The sequence below is a fragment of the Peromyscus eremicus genome, chromosome 23, assembly GCF_949786415.1.
Source record: "Peromyscus eremicus chromosome 23, PerEre_H2_v1, whole genome shotgun sequence".
Classification (NCBI taxonomy): Eukaryota; Metazoa; Chordata; class Mammalia; order Rodentia; family Cricetidae; genus Peromyscus; species Peromyscus eremicus.
In genome coordinates, this window is record NC_081438.1 from 25,512,401 (window position 1) to 25,528,289 (window position 15,889).

Consider the following 15,889-nt stretch of genomic DNA (forward strand, 5'->3'; position numbering starts at 1 on the left):
TGCTCGTAGTCCCAGTACTTGGGAGACTAAGATATCAGGGTAGCGAGTTCAAAGCTTCCCTGTGCTGTGTAGCAAGCCTGTATGTTAACCATGCCCCCTTCCAAAGGAAAAAACAACAACAGAAAAATAGTGTTAGCCGGGTGTGGTGACTTATGCCTGTAATCTCTTCACTTGTGAGGCAGAAGCGTGAGAGTCAAGAGTTCCAGGCCAACCCTAAGCTGTATACCGTGGAACCTGCTCAAAAAAAAAAAAAAAAAAAAAAACCCCAAAAAAAAAACCCCAAAACAAAACCAAAACAAACAAACAAACAAACAAAAACCCCAAAAAGTAACAGTTCTATAAAGTGGACTTCTAGTAGCCAAAAAAAAAATCAGGATTGATTTCAGCTATTCAGGTATCTAGGCCCTTGGTGTATTTACTGTGTGGACTGTCCGGTGGACTGGTTTCTGAAGTCCTCTTACGGGCTTCTGGGGAAGGGCTTAGTTGAGTGGTCTAAGAAAGACTTGTCATACCTTCTGTGCTCTGCCCAGGCTGTTGGGAAACACGTCTGGTAATTTCCAGTCGCCAGCCACAGCACACGGGACCCGACATCTGTGTGCTCATTTTCTCTTGCCGTGTCTTCATTGAAGACTTAATCATCTTTTTTGGCAAAGGTACCTCGGAATTGGTGTGGCTGAGTCAGCAAGCCCTCAGATTTGCCCGGTTTTTGTTGTTTGCCGTTCATATCAAGATGGGAACTCAGACAAGTTATTGCTCCTGAAGATCTGGTGTCTCCATCGAGAAGGGACAGTTTGGTGCCAGCCCTTCAAGTGAGAGGAGGTGAGAGCCATGGGGAAATTCACCTTGGTGCTTTTGAAATCTGGTTTTCAAAAGGGAAGGTGGGTGTGGGCATTGAAGGGAGATGGCTCGGGTCCATACAGTGCTTGTCTGACAAGCGTGAGGATCCAGATTCATTCTCCAGGACCAATGTAAGAAGCCTGGTGTGGTGGTATGTACCTGTGATTCTAGTGGTAGGGAAGAGACGGGTGAATCCCTGGGGTGTGCTGGTCACTCAACCAGCTGAGCCTATTTGGTGAGTGAAGAAGGTTGATGGTACCTGAGGAACTGCAATCCAGGCTGTCCACTAGCCTCCAGGAGCAGCCATGCATCTGTGCACACATGCACATAGCATTTACACGTACACACACACAGAGAGAAGCAGGCCGCGTGGATGGTGGGGTTCTGGGGTTCCAGGAGCAAAATGAAGCCTGGGAGTTGATTGTCCATTGCCCGCTGTTGCAAATAAATGCAGCGGGTTTCCTGCCACCCCTGCTTCTGTCTAACCAGTCTACCTTAGGACATGCTTTATGGGCTGGGAGGCAGCCTTCACAGAGTGCTTAGCTAGCATGCAAGACCCTGGGTTCGAGCCCCAGCACTTGAAAACATTTTATTTTTTATTATTACTTTTTTTTTTTTTTTTTTTTTGGTTTTTCGAGACAGGGTTTCTCTGTGTAGCTTTGCGCCTTTTCCTGGAACTCACTTGGTAGCCCAGGCTGGCCTCGAACTCACAGAGATCCGCCTGCCTCTGCCTCCCGAGTGCTGGGATTCCAGGTGTGCACCTCCACCACCCGCCTTGTTTTTTTTTTTTTTTTAATAAAACATTTACTTGTTGTATGTATGTGCCATGGTGTATATGTGGAGGTGAGGGAGCAGTAAGCAGGAGTCAGTTCTATCACGTTAGATATCTGGAGATCTAAATAATCTATTTTTATCTTATATGTTGGTGTTTTGCCTGCATGTATGTCTGTGTGATGGTGTCAGACTTTGAAGATATAGACAGTTGTGAGCTGCCGTGTGTTCTGGGGATCGAACCAGGGTCCACTGGAAGAGCAGTCAGTGCTCTCAAGCCATCCCCTGACTTCTGCACACCTTCATTGCTAACACAGGCCCATACTCACACAATAATAATACGTTAAAAGGCAAGCATGCCCAGCAAGGTGATGAACGCCTGTCATCCCACACTTGGGAGACGTAGGCACAACTATGAGTTTGAGTTCCGCCTGGGCCGTGGAGCCAGTTCACCCTTGCATGAAAGTTGTAATCCTAGCATTCAGTAAACTGAGGCAGAGGGTCATGAGTTTGGGGCCATCCTGGGATATGTAGTGAATTCTAACCCAGCCTGGGCTACATGGGGAGTTTTGTCTCAAAACTAAAAACAAACCTATGCTTTGTAGGCTAGAGAAATGAGTCACTGTCACTGCCTTTGAATCAGAAACTTTTTTTTTTTCCTGTTTGCACAAACCTCTGCCAGGTGCCAGACAAGATCTCCTCCTTCTGGCAACTTCTTGGGTGAAAAGACAGACATGCCAGTTAGTGACAAGGAGTTGTGATAGTTGTGTAGTGCTGAGGTGAGTCAAAGGTGAGTCCCCCTCCTCCAGGGGGTCAGGAAGGCTTCTGGAAGGGGTGGCCAAGGTGAGCTGAGGAGAAAGTGGGGAGGAAGTCTGGAAGGAGTGTCAGCGTCTGCACAGTCCTGAAGCTTCCAGGGCCAGGCCGGGCTGCTGTGGGTGCAGCTGTGTTGGCCAGAACAACAAGAAGTGACTGTAGAGTAGAGAGGCTGGGAATGTGGGCAGGAGGCAGAGTATATATAGCGGGTTCTGAGGGCCTTGCCAATGGCTAGTGGATTGTTATCCAGAGATGTGCATACACCAGAAGCCCGGTCTCCACTGTGGTCCTGGCACTGTTCAGCCTTTAAGAGGTGGACTCTAGAGGCAGAGGAGATGGGTCAGTAGTTAAGAACACTTTGGGGTCTTGCAGATGACCCTGGTTCGCTACCCAGCATCCATGTCAGGCAGCTCACAACCGTCTGTAACTCCAGTTCCAGGGGAATCCAGTGTACTCTTCTAGCCTCTGTGGGCACCCTCCTGCACGTGGCATACAAACGTACAACACACACATGCATATAGATAATAAAAAAATATATATTTTTAAAGAAGTCATTAGCGGGCTAGAGAGATGGCTCAGAGGTTAAAAGCAATGGCTGTTCTTCCAGAGGTCCTGAGTTCAATCCCCAGCAACCACATGGTGGCCCACAACCATCTATAATGAGATTTGGTGTCCTCTTCTGTCATGTAGGTATACATGCAGGCAGAATCCTGTACGCATAATAAATAAATATTTAAAAAAAAAAAAAGAGGAAGAGGAAGTCATTAGCTTCAGAGCAGATTAGTGCTGATCTTGTGCAGTGGGTTATGTCTCCCTGAAGTGATACAGTTCTTCAGAAGGTGGGTTGAGAGATGACAAAGCCCCCTCCGCGTGCTTGGTCACTCCCGTGCCTCTGTTTCTCTCTCTGCTTCCCTACTCAAAAGGGCTGGTGCCGTGTCTTAATGGACCCTCCAGCCATGACAAAGATGAGCCAAATCAATTGCTTTAGGGCCTGGGAAGGTAGCTTAGCTGGGAGAGTGTTTGCCTACCTTCCTCCAAGCCCTGGGTTCCATCCCCACCACTGGATAGGCCTGGTGCCACAGTCCTGTCATCCTAGCACTCAGAAGGTGGAAGCAGGAGGATTAGGAAGGTCAAAGTTGTCCTCAGGTACCTGATGCGTTCATGGCCAGCTTAGGGTACGTGAGACCTTGTCTCAAAAATAACCAAGTAAGGGCTGGAAAGATGGCTCAGAGGTTAAGAGCACCGACTGCTTTTCCAGAGGTCCTGAGTTCAATTCCCAGCACCCATGTGGTGGCTCACAACCATCTGTAATGAGATCTGGCACCCTCTTTTGTGTACATAATAAATAAATCTTAAAAAAAAAAAAGTAATAGTTTTTCGCTCATAAGTTACTTAACACCACAAATGTATACCAAAGCTCTGGAGACTAGAAGGATTTTAGCAGAATTCTATGAAGAGTAGATAGAACACTGTAGAAGTTCAGAACACGTTTTCTCTCTGTTTTAATTGGGCCTTGGGCCTGGGATGTAACTCAACAGTAGAATAACTGCCTAGAATCTGCCAGTGAGGGGCTGGAGCATGTCTTAGTCATAGAGCCTTGCCTGGCATGGTCAAGGCTCTGGGTCCCATCCCTAGCACCAAAACATGTAATACATTTTAATTGAAAATAGTGGTGAAGGTTGAGGAGTTGACTGGGTGGGTAAAGTACTTGTGCACAAGCTTGAGGATGTGAGTTTGGATCACCAGAACCCATGTAAAAAGTGAGTGGACCAGTGCACACCTGTAATCCCAGTGCTGGGAAGGTGGAGACAGGGCAGTCCCAGGGGCTTGCTGGCCAGCTTGTTCTGTTGAATGGTGGAGCTCCAGGTTCGGTGAGAGATCCTGTCTCAAGAAATAAGGAGGCAGCCGGGCGGTGGTGGCTCACACCTTTAATCCCAGCACTTGGGAGGCAGAGACAGGTGGATCTCTGAGTTCGAGGCCAGCCTGGTCTACAGAGTGAGTTCCAGGACAGGCAGGACTGTTCACAGAGAAACCCTGTCTCGAAAAACCAAAAAAAAAAAAAAAAAAAAAAAAAAAGGAGGCCAGGGCTGGGGAGATGGCTCAGTGGTTAAGAAAAAGCACTTGCTGCTCTCTTAAAGGACTGAAGTTCCGTTCCCAGCACCCACATCAGGTTGCTTACGAAAGCCTATAATTCCAGCTCCAGGGAACCATCTTGTGGCCTCCATGGGTACTCACATACAGACACAAAAATCAATGTTTTCTCCACGACAAAACGAGATGGAGAGTGCTGTGGATGACACCCGGTATCAACTCTTGGCCTCCACACACATGTCCACATACTTGCATCCACACACAGAGGAAGTACAGGTGGGGTGAGGATAGTCCTCCACCTTTGGGGTGGAGCAGAGCATGGAGGTGAGGGACCACAGATCTTCAGTTAAATTCTTTTTTTAGTTATGACATTGCCCTGCCCAGAATGGCCTGGAATTCTCTATGGAGTTAGGGCCGCATAGAGTATCGGACTTTAAGTGACACACCCGCCTCTGCCGCAGAGGGCTGGATTCATATGTGTGCACCAGCATGTCTTGGTGGCTGTGAGTGTTGCCCTGCAGAACGTGAACTTTATTCTGCAGATTCAGGGGAGGGGAGGAAGAGACGAGATCAGAACAGGCACTCGGAGGGGCTAATCTTGCACCTGTGTTTGAGGAAGACTAGGAGCGATGAGTTGGTGAGGCCAGCTGGGAGGGCGTGCTTACGTCTGTGGGAGGCAGCAGGGCCGCAGACAGATGTGGGCAGTGGCAGCCGAGGAGGTGACGACTGTGTAGGCTCGAGGCAGCTGTTGGGGGTTGTGGACAGAAGGTTGAGAGGGAGCGGGGATCTCCGGTTTTTCTCATGGCTGCCTGAAGCAGAGTGGAACCTGGGAAATCCGTGGGGCAAAGGAGAATTGGAAGGAAAGTGTCTTCACACTGCCTGTGTGTGCGTGTGCGTGTGTGTGTGTGTGTGTGTGTGTGTGTGTGTGTATGCTCTCGAGTGCCTATGCATGCATGTACATGTGTACATGGCTGTGCATTCACATGTGTGTGAAGCCAGAGGTTGATGAGAGTCTTCCTTAACCCCTCTCACTTCCTTATTTTTCTGAGACAGGGTCTCTTCCGGAACTCCCTGGTCCTGGCCAGTGAGCTCCTGGGACCCTCCTGTCTCTGCCTTTCCAGTGTTGGGATTGTGTACCACCGTGCCTGAGTTTTTTACGTGGATTATGGGGAATTGAACTCAGGTCCTAATGCTTGTACAGCAAGCACTTAGCAGCTGAGATTCGGACATGTTGCAGAGAATTAAGAGGCCAGATGTTAGGGCTTGTGGGGCACTCGGAGTGCTGAGATGACTGAGCAATCTCTTAGGTGATTGTTTATCAGGTGAGAACAGCTTGATTAATGCACACACGTTGCTCTTCATGCATGGTCTGCTTTTCAAAATTTTCACTTTTTTTCTGTTTTTTTTTTTTTTTTTTGAGATGGGTTTCCTATTCTCCTCTAGTCCAGGCTGGCCTCCAGTCCACCGTGTAGCTAAGGATGACATTGAAACGCCTGATGCTCCTGCTTCCACATCTCAAGTACTGGGATTGTATGTGTGCACTACTGTTCTGGCTTAGAGGTCTGCTTATTTTATTTTATTTTTTTGAGCTGAGCTTGAACTCAGGATGTGTGCACATTGCTAAGCAAGCATTCTACCAGTGTGCTGTATCCCCACATCTGCTCTTCTAGTATGTATGCATGCACGTTTTAATATACTTATTCAGTTAAAAATTTAAAGTTATAGTTTATTTACTTTGTGTGTGTGCATGGTGTGTGCGTGGGTGCACACGAGGGGAGGCTAGAGGACAGTTTGTAAGAATTGCCTCCTTCATCCTGGAATTGAACTCAGGAGTCAGGCTTGGTGGCAAGCACCTTGATCCCCTGAGCCATCTCATCACTCATTGTGGGGTTTTGTTTTTTGTTTTTGTGAGACTTGCGTGTAGCCCACACTAGCCTCATGCTCTCTGTGTATTTGAGGATGACCTTGACTCCTTTTTATTTTATTTGTGTGTGGGGGTGTGGGTGTAGGAGCCACGGTGTGCATGCGGAGGCCAGAGGACTTCATGGAGCCCGTTCTGTACTTCACTCTTGATGTGGGTAGTGAGGCTTGAGCCCAGGTTGTTAGGTCTGCATGACAAGCACTTCTACCCACTGAGCCATCCTGCCTGGCCTGGCACTCAAAGAGCTCTATCTGCCTCTGTCTCCAGCTGTGCCCTGCCCAACCTTGTTCTCTTGGTCCTCCAAGTGCTAGAAAAACTGGCATGCATTGTCAATTTTAGCCTTTCTCCCAGGTTGTAATTTATATTTCCACTTTTTTGAGGGGGAGTTTGAGACCGTCTTTCTCTGTAGCCCAGGCTAGCCTTTAACTTGCAGTACTCCTCCTACCTCAGCCTTCCAGGTGCTGGAATAACTAACTTATAGCCATGCACCACCAGTGCCTATCTCCACACCTGTTTTTGTTCATAAAAAATTTGTTGTTAGAAGCATTGAGAATTGAACCCAGTACCTTGTGCTTGCTAGGCAAGTCCTCTACCACTGAGCCAGGCCACAGCCCTTCCTTCACTAGAAGATTCTAAGCAGGCATTCTACCACACCCCAGCCCCTCACTGGGGAATTCTAGGCAGGGGCTCTACCACTGAGCCACACCCCAACCCCTCACCGGGGGATTCTAGGCAGGGGCTCTACCACTGAGCCACACCCCAGCCCCTCACTGGGGAATTCTAGGCAGGTGCTCTACCACTGAGTCACACCCTAGCCCCTCACTGGGGATTCTAGGCAGGTGTTCTACCACTGGGTCACACCCCAGCCCCTCACTGGGGGATTCTAGGCAGGTGCTCTACCACTGAGCCACACCCCAACCCCTCACTGGGGGATTCTAGGCAGGTGCTCTACCACTGAGTCACACCCAGCCCCTCACTAGGGGATTCTAGGCAGGTGCTCTACCACTGAGCCACACCCCAGCCCCTCACTGGGGGACTCTAGGCAGTTGCTCTACCACTGAGTCACACCCCAGCCCCTCACTGGGGGATTCTAGGCAGGTGCTCTACCACTGAGCCACACCCCAGCCCCTCACTGGGGGATCCTAGGTAGATGCTCTACCACTGAGCCACACCCCAGCCCCTCACTGGGGGATTCTAGGCAGGTGTTCTACCACTGAGCCACACCCCAGCCCCTCACTGGGGGATTCTAGGCAGGTGCTCTAACATAGAGCCATTTGAGCTGTTCTTACAGTGTGACTGGAATGCAGTTACTCCTGTTAGTTTATAAACTTTTTGTCTCATGGCAGCAGATTTGTAACTGGAACAATCTGAAATATTTGCTTTTGGTGTTGGCAGGAGGTTTGCTATTTCTCCTAATCCTGGACAGTCGTGGGAACTGTGGTGCCCTTGAGCAGCTCCAGGGTCTCCTGTATCCCAGGCTGGCTTCTAACTACAGATCCCGCTTGTGCAGTTGGGCACTATTTGAGCAGCTTCTTTAGTTCGAGCAGCTTGCTGCTGTTTGTTTGTTTTTTCCTTTGCTATCTTTTGTTCTGTGTTCAGTATAGAACCCGGGGCCTTGTGTATGATAGGCAGATGCTCTACCTTTAAGGTACACTCTCAGCTCTTGAGTACGCCTGTCATCCCAGCCCTTGGGGGCGGAGGCAGGAAGATTAGGACTTCAAAGCCCTCTGCTTCATAGTAAGTTGCAGAACAGTCAGGTCACTGACTGGGTCTGACCTACTGCACAAGAGTGAAATAGAAGGAGGATTGTAGGTCTGCAATCACAGGACGATTGTAACCCTCAGGTGACACCCGACACCCGGGTGGCTTGTTTTTCCTGGAGGTCAGGGATGGGGGGGGGTGTTGACCGGGAATTGCTGTAATGAGTTGATCAGGCCCCTGTGACTGAAGCCCCACGCGGATAGTAGCAGCTGTGCCCAGTAGTGATCTTGAACAACAGAGGTAGTAGCATTGGCTTAGTTTGGTGGTGAGTTTGACCTTTTAAAAGTGTTTGACATTTTAGGTAAGTGCTCGGTCACCGAGCTGTATCTGTAGCAGTGTGTGTCGTGTTAAAGAGATTGAAAAACATTTTTAGTCTGTGTGTGTGTGTGTGTGTGTGTGTGTGTGTGTGTGTGTGTGTGTGAGAGAGAGAGAGAGAGAGAGAGAGAGAGAGAGAGAGAGAGAGAGACAGACAGACAGACAGACAGACAGACTGACTGGGGGGCACACGTGCCTGTGTGTGGATAGGGAAGTTAGACTAGGACGTCAGGTGTCTTCTGTCACTGCTCTCTGCTGTATTTATTCCCTTGAGACGGGGTCATTGACCGAACTGGGAGCTTGCTTCTTCCAGCCAGCCGGCTCCCAGGACCTCTCCATTGCCTGTGTCAGCCCCCAGTGCTGCAGTTACTGACGTGCACAGCCACGCAGAGCTTTTTCACAAGAGTGTTAGTTCAAACTTGGGTCCTCATGGTTGCAGAGCAATTGGTCTCACCCAGCTAACCATTTCTTCAGCCTCGGATGATTTTTTATTTTATATTTATTAAGTAGGAAACTAATACTTTCTTACTTCAGAAAATGTGAAAAAATGGCAGCTGAGGATAGGTGTGTTTCATTGGCAGATTGCATGCTTAGCATATGAGTATCTGGGTTCTATTCTCAGCACCAATTTTTAAAAAATATTTTGGCCGCCGGCAGTGGCGCATGACTTTAATCCCAGCACTTGGGAGGCAGAGGCAGGAGGATCTCTGTGAGTTCGAGGCCAACCTGGTCTACAGAGCGAGATCCAGGACAGACACCAAAACTACACAGAGTAACCCTGTCTCGAAAAACAATATGTAGATAGATAGATAGATAGATAGATAGATAGATAGATAGATAGAATGGATTTTTTTTTTTTTTTTTTTTTTTTTTTTTTGAGACAAGATTTCTCTATAGAGCCCTGTCTGTCCTGGAACTCACTCTGTAGACCAAGATGGCCTTGAACTCAGAGATCTTCCTGCCTTTTGCCTCCTGGGTGCCGGGATTGAAAGTGTGCACCATCACTGCCTGGCTTGTATGGGTGTTTTGCCTGCATGTATGTGCACCGTGTGCATGTCCAGTGCCCATAGAGACCAGAAAAGGGCATTGAATCCCTTGCAACTGAAGTTATAGATGGTTGTGAGCTGCCATGTGGGTGCTGGGAATCGAACCTGGGTCCTCTGGAAGAGCAGCCAGTGCTCTGAACCTCTCTTCAGTCGCTTCAGCACCCACTTTTAATTTTGTGGTTTGGTTTGGTTTTGTGTGGTCTGGTGTTAGGGTTGAAAGCCAGGGCTGTGTGCATGGTAGGCAGTGTCTTACACTGTAAATCACAGCTCTTATTTGAAAAAATATTTTTGTTTTTTTTTTGTTTTTTCGAGACAGGGTTTCTCTGTGTAGTTTTGGAGCCTGTCCTAGATCTCTCTCTGTAGACCAGGCTGGCCTCGAACTCACAGAGATCCACCTGGCTCTGCCTCCTGAGTGCTGGGATTAAAGGCACCACTGCTGCCTGGCAGTATTCTATTCTTATTTATTGTATGTGTATGTATGCTTTGTGTGTGCTCATGGTGTGGAGTGCACAGATGTGGAGGTCAGAGGATGGCTTGCAGGAATCTGTTCTCTCTCTCTCTCTCTCTCTCTCTCTCTCTCTCTCTCTCTCTTGCTCGCTCTCCCTCCCCCCAATGTGGGTCCCAGGGATCAAACTTGGGTCTTCTCAATAGCCCCCATTTTTTTAAAGTCAGATTTTCTAATAAGAGTATGGCATTTCTTTGTTAGATTTGTACTCGGAATCTGACTTTTCCTGGCCCTTGGAGAGGCTTTCCCAGCCTCTGAGATATCTTTCAGGTCTCTGTCTGCTTACTGTAACTGTCAGCTCGTTGGGTGTGGAGTTTCAGACCCATGTTTCTTGGAAAGCCCCAGAACTCAGAGAGCCAGCTTAGAAAATAGCTTGCGGGATGGAGTGGCAGGGTTGGCTGCCGGGGGTAGCTCAGGCCTATAATCCCAGCTCTTAGGAGGATTTTCTAGAGTTCCAGGCTGGCCTGGACTATAGAGTAAGACTGTCTTATAAAACAAGGGGCTAGAGAGATGCTCGGCTGTTAAGAGGGCCTGCTGCTTTTCCAGAGGATCCGGTTCCTAGCCCAGCTCACAGCTACCTGTTATTCCAGCTCCAGGGGTGTCTGAAGCCTCTGCAGGTACCTGAACTCATCGTAGCACACAATTAGAAACAAATAATAAAAATTGTAAAAGAGCTAGACATCGTGAGTCATGCCTGTAACATCACTTGGAGTCCGAAGCAAGAGAATTGATTGGATTTCCAGGTCAGTTTGGGCTATAAGGCCAGATCCTGTCTTAAAAAAACTCCATGTTAGGGCTGGTGGTACTTAGTTCAGTGGCAGCCTTGGGTGCCATCTCCAGTATTAAAAGAACTTCCCACATTGTGGGGTGCTTATATTGTTTCAGATTGAGGCTTTTCCCCACAGCCAATTAGTGTAATTTCTATAATTACGAATAGCCCCTAAATGGCTGTACCATTAGGTGCTGAAACAAATTAGGTTTTTGAAGGGCAGCTTGGTGCTGGCTGGGGCTGTGGTCGAGAATAGGCACATCGACACTGGGCACAGTGTGCGTGATGCAGGGTTCTAGCTGCTAGGCATGTCTCGGCATCAACTCAAAGGCCCAGGCCCCTAGAGTAGGTTGGTCTCCCCTATGTTTTTACTGTATTTCTCTTTTGTATATGCGTGTGTCACGGCTTGTGGGTGGAGGTGAGAGGACAACTTGCAGGGGTCCTTTTCTGTCATGTGCGCCCTGGGGATAGAACTCAAGAGCCAGGCTTAGAGGCAGTTCCCTACCTACCTGTTCAGCCATCTCACTAGCCCTCCCTCCCTCATTGGTCCTGGAGTTTCAGACCCTCTTGGTTGAAGGACATTTGAGGTTCTGTTGTGTTGTGTTGGGGTCAGTAGCAGCTGTCCCCTCAAAGAGACTGACTCTAGGACATGGAGGTCTGCTGGGATGATTGTGGCCTCTGTGCTAAAGGGGACAGGAGGGTGGAGTCACCACCCTGTGACAGTGTGGGCCAGAGGGCTCAGGAGGAAGACTCAGTGGATTCGGGAAAGATTTGCATGCATGCTCAGTCAGACACCAGCAGAATCAATGGCTGGAGGCTGGGAAAGGCTTGGAATCTTCTGGAACTTGCTAGAGTCAACTGTGGCTGGGCATAAGGTCCAAAGATGGAAAGCTTGTTATGAGGGGGCCTGGCCAGCTGTGTATGTGGTGGTGGACCCAGTATCTACTGTGGCCTCATACCTTCATGGAAAGCTGGAACCAGCATCACTGACTGTGGCCTTGGCTGTTTGTTGTGCAGAGCTCTGTGAGTTGGTTGATCTGCGGATGGACAGACATGTTGGAACACACCTGTGAGCCGATGATGCTGTAGGCCCTAGCTGCCTAAGCCATGAGTGACATCCTGGGAGTTACAGGCTCTGAAATCAACTGTCTGCTTATGTCTCGGCTAGGTTATAGGCACTTTTAATTGTAGATTCTGAGCTGCGCCAGCCTTGCTCAGAGCACCCCAGGTCTCATCCTCAGGCAGTGTCTGGGCCTTTGTTGGAGGCCTTGATGGCTTGGTGGCAGCCTGGCACCCAGAGTTAGGCTCATGTCCTCACAGGCCTGGTTCACTGCCTGTGTTTGCATGCTGTGGTTTCCCTTCCCTTTGCCACCTGAAGGGTGTGCAGGTGAGTAAACAGTAGAAAAGGCCAAAGCCTGCGCCGGGTGGACACCTAGAAGTTAAGTTGGTTGGTTTGTTGGAAGCATCCTCTCATGTAACCCAGGCTGGCTTTGAACTTCTGATCCTCCTGTGTTCCACTACACCCATCTGTGTTTTTGTGTTGTGAGTGTGTTGTGTGTCAGGTACACTCTCCTGTGAGGGTGCATATGGAGACCAGAAATGGATGTCAAGGTATCGTCTTTCCCCCACCTTATTTTTTGAGGCAATGTCTCTCCCTGAACCTGGAGCTCACCTCTGTCTCATTTCAGCTAGGCTGGCTGGCCAGCTGAATCTGCCTTTTGTGCCCCTCCCGGCCTGGGTTCTAGGCACACTGTTTTGTGCCCCTCCCGGCCTGGGTTCTAGGCACACTGTTTTGTGCCCCTCCCGGCCTGGGTTCTAGGCACACTGTTTTGCATGGATTCTGGGCATCTGAACTCAGGTCCTCTTGTTTGCATTGCAAACACTTCACCCACTGAGCCGTTGTGACAGCCCTTAAGGTAACGTTGCGTTTTGTTTCATTTTGTTCGTTCTCTCTCTCTCTCTCTCTCTCTCTCTCTCTCTCTCTCTCTCTCTCTCTCTCTCTCTCTCTCTGACAGTCCCTATATAGTCCAGGCCAGTCTCAAACTCACATTCTTCCGGCTTGGCCTCCAACACGCTGGGCTTTACAGGCATCTGTCACCACACCAGGCCAGGCCAGGGTGTGTGTTGGGGGTGCTCTATACTGCATGACTTAGTTCCTATGAAAATCACTTAACATAAATGTCAACATCTCCATGTTCTAAATGAATGCACACATACTGAGCGAGTAGGGCTTCTAGAGACTTCCGAGCCTCTGCCTCTGTGTTTTGTCCCTTCTAGGACCGTGGCCTTGGCCCGCTGGAAGCTCTGAAGGGTGACAGAGGCTAGAAGCTCCAGTGTCTGTTGCCATATGACCGAGCAGGTTTCAGCTCCCCGCCTGAGAAACCGGGAGGAATTTGACATGAGCTTAGGGAGCTGGTTCAGTTCAGGGGCCAAGAGCTGGTGCAGGTGTGAGGGCACAGAACTGTGCCCTGGCAGGTCTCTCGTGGGACAGCTGTGGGCACATCATGACGTCACTGCCTGACGTCTCCAGCTGTTTTAAGATCGTGTGCATGGAGTGCCTGCTGGGTGCTGGCCCTACGCTGTGAATAGGACATTGGGCTGTTGTTGTCTTGGGGGTAGGAAGACCCGGGGCAGGATTGTGCCTGTATGTGTTCCCGTTCAGTTCCTGTTTTGGTTGGGGGGTGTGGGGAGGGTCAGAGCTCATGTGACACTGGGGGATTCTAGGCAGGCAGTCTACCACAGAGCCCCGCCCCCTTAATCCCAGAAGTTGAGTGTGAAGGATGTAAGTTCTCTGGAGAAGATGGAGTGGAAAGAGGAGCAGAATGTCTCTGGGGTAAACAGAAGCCAGTTAGCCGCTGAGCAAGGCACAGGTACAGGGAGGGCTGTGGAGACAGCCAAGGGACACTTTAGTTTCTTATCTAGGGTTTCTTGTGGTCAGTGATAGTCCCTTAGCTGCTTGTTTTGTTTGGTAGTGGTTTTGTGTGGTATGTGCTCATGTGTGCATGCAGAGGTCAGAGGAGGACTTAGGACGTCTGTTTTCATTTTCCACAGAACTGTTAGGAGACAGGGACTCTCACTGAACCGGAAGCTTGCCGTTTGGGCCAGACTGGTCATAACTGGGGTTACAGATACAGGTAGCATGCCCAGCTCTTCTGTGGGTTCTGTGGGTTTAAACCTGGATCCTTAGTTTGTACAGCAAACTGTTCTATCTATTGACCCATTCATTACCTGGGTGTAAGTCCCACCTAAGCTACTGCCCCAGGGTGTCCTGGAGTCCTTTTCCTGAGCCTCGGAACGTCTGAGAGGACAGTGTAGCAGGTATTACTCTATCTCACAGCTGTAGGGCTCTCACACAAATGTACAGGGTCATCGTGGCCTTCTCCACAAAGATTTGGGGTGACTCACAAATGCACTGAGTCCCAGGGGCATGGCTCAGCAGTAGAGCATCTGCTGAGAATTCCTCATTTATGATTGAGGGGTGTGGCTCAGCAATAGAGCAGAGTGGAGCAAGGATGTGTGGCGTGTGCAGGTCCACTCCATTCCCTCATGTGAGAAAGGAAGGAAGGAAGGAAGGAAGGAAAAACTCTGAGCTGAAAGTCGTTGACTCAGAAGGAAATGACCGGGTAGCGAACAGCTCGCCCCTTTCCCTGTGGTCCCTGTTCTGGAGTGGTTGCTGGGGTAGGGTAAGTGAAAGGAGTGTCTTCATTATCCTGTCTGCTGGAGCAGAGATGGGGTCAAGAACTGGTTCGTGGTGCTCTGAGGGTGGTACAGGAAAGGTGGTTTCAGCTGCCTGACAAGGCCCCCGATGCACATAAATAACTGCTGTGTCTTGTTCCCAGGTTCCCCGGAGGTGCTGGGCAATGAACCTGAGCCTGCAACCCAGAGTGGTCTGAAGCCTTCAGGGAAAGCAGAAGATGGCCATGGCCCCAAGCTCGTCTCTGCCGCAGGTGTACCCTGGCCCTGTGGTGGTGGCTGTGTGGGAGTGGCAGGATGGGCTTGGCACTTGGCACCCCTACAGTGCCACTGTCTGCTCCTTCATTGAGCAGCAGTTTGCCCAGCAGAAGGGCCAGCGTTTTGGACTAGGGAGCCTGGCCCACAGCATCCCTTTAGGCCAAGCTGACCCCTCTCTGGCCCCTTATATCATCGACCTCCCCAGCTGGACTCAGTTCCGCCAGGATACTGGTAAGATCCTTCTGCCTCTGGCACACTGCCTGGCTTTGGGCCGGGTACCACGCTAGGTTTTAGTTATGGTTGTGACTGACACACCTTCCTCCCGACTCTTGACATGAGCACACCTGATGGAAGGGTGCTGTAATCAGTAATCGCTTCCAGGGCTGGGATGTAGCTCCATTGCGGGAGTGCTACCTAGCATGCAAGAAGCTCTGGGTTCGAGCCCAGGACTGTGTAGACCCAGTGTTGAGTATATACCTGTAATTGTAGCATTTTGGAGGTGCAGGCTGAAAGGTCAGGAGTTCAAGGCCATCCTTGACTGTCTAGTGAGTTCTAGGTTAGGCTAGGCTACACGAAATCTTATCTCAAAAGAAACCAGCATCAGCTGGAAGAAATGGACCTCGCAGTAGTGGCAGATGTGTTGGGAGCTCATGCGGAGGCTCTCCTGGCTCCTTCCTCCTTCATCAGGCTGGCTAACATGGATTTAGGGTGCCATGGTAGTTGACAGAGTCTTGTGGTGCTTGCCTGTAATTCCAGCACTTGGGAGGCTGCAGATGGAGGATTTATAAGAGTTTGGGACTAAACTGTCTCAAGGGGAGGGAAAAGAAAAAGCCTTATTAAGTGTGAGCCATGTTTGACAAGTAAGCTGCTAGCCTCTCTTGCCATAGAGGGTGAGCCCTTGCTCTGTGACTTGGTCCTTTGGTGCTCTTTGCCTTGTGAGCCTCTGTACCCTACAGTGAAATCTGGACAGAATAGATTGCCAGTCCCTGAGTCAAATAGCAGTGTGACCGTATACCTGCAGTGATGATGTTGAATTACTTGGGGGGGGGGGGGACTGAGGCTGGGGATGTAGCTCAGTGGTAGAACACATCCCTGGAATGGATGAGGTC

General features: G+C 49.8%; 1 protein-coding gene across 5 annotated transcripts in view; it reads left to right on the forward strand.

Annotated features, from left to right (window-relative positions):
* The first annotated feature begins 634 nt into the window (after positions 1 to 634).
* Positions 635 to 15,889, forward strand: part of Dtx2 (deltex E3 ubiquitin ligase 2) — a 35,533-nt gene continuing 20,278 nt past the window's right edge. For 4 of the 5 annotated variants that reach the window (XM_059248954.1, XM_059248957.1, XM_059248956.1 and 1 more), the window contains exons 1-2: positions 635 to 819; positions 14,669 to 15,011. In XM_059248954.1, the coding sequence (XP_059104937.1) occupies positions 14,744 to 15,011 (268 nt within the window). In that variant the 5' untranslated portion in view covers positions 635 to 819; positions 14,669 to 14,743. Of the gene's footprint in view, positions 820 to 2,288; positions 2,388 to 14,668; positions 15,012 to 15,889 lie in introns of those variants that run through there. The other variant, XM_059248955.1, reaches the window with a different exon arrangement.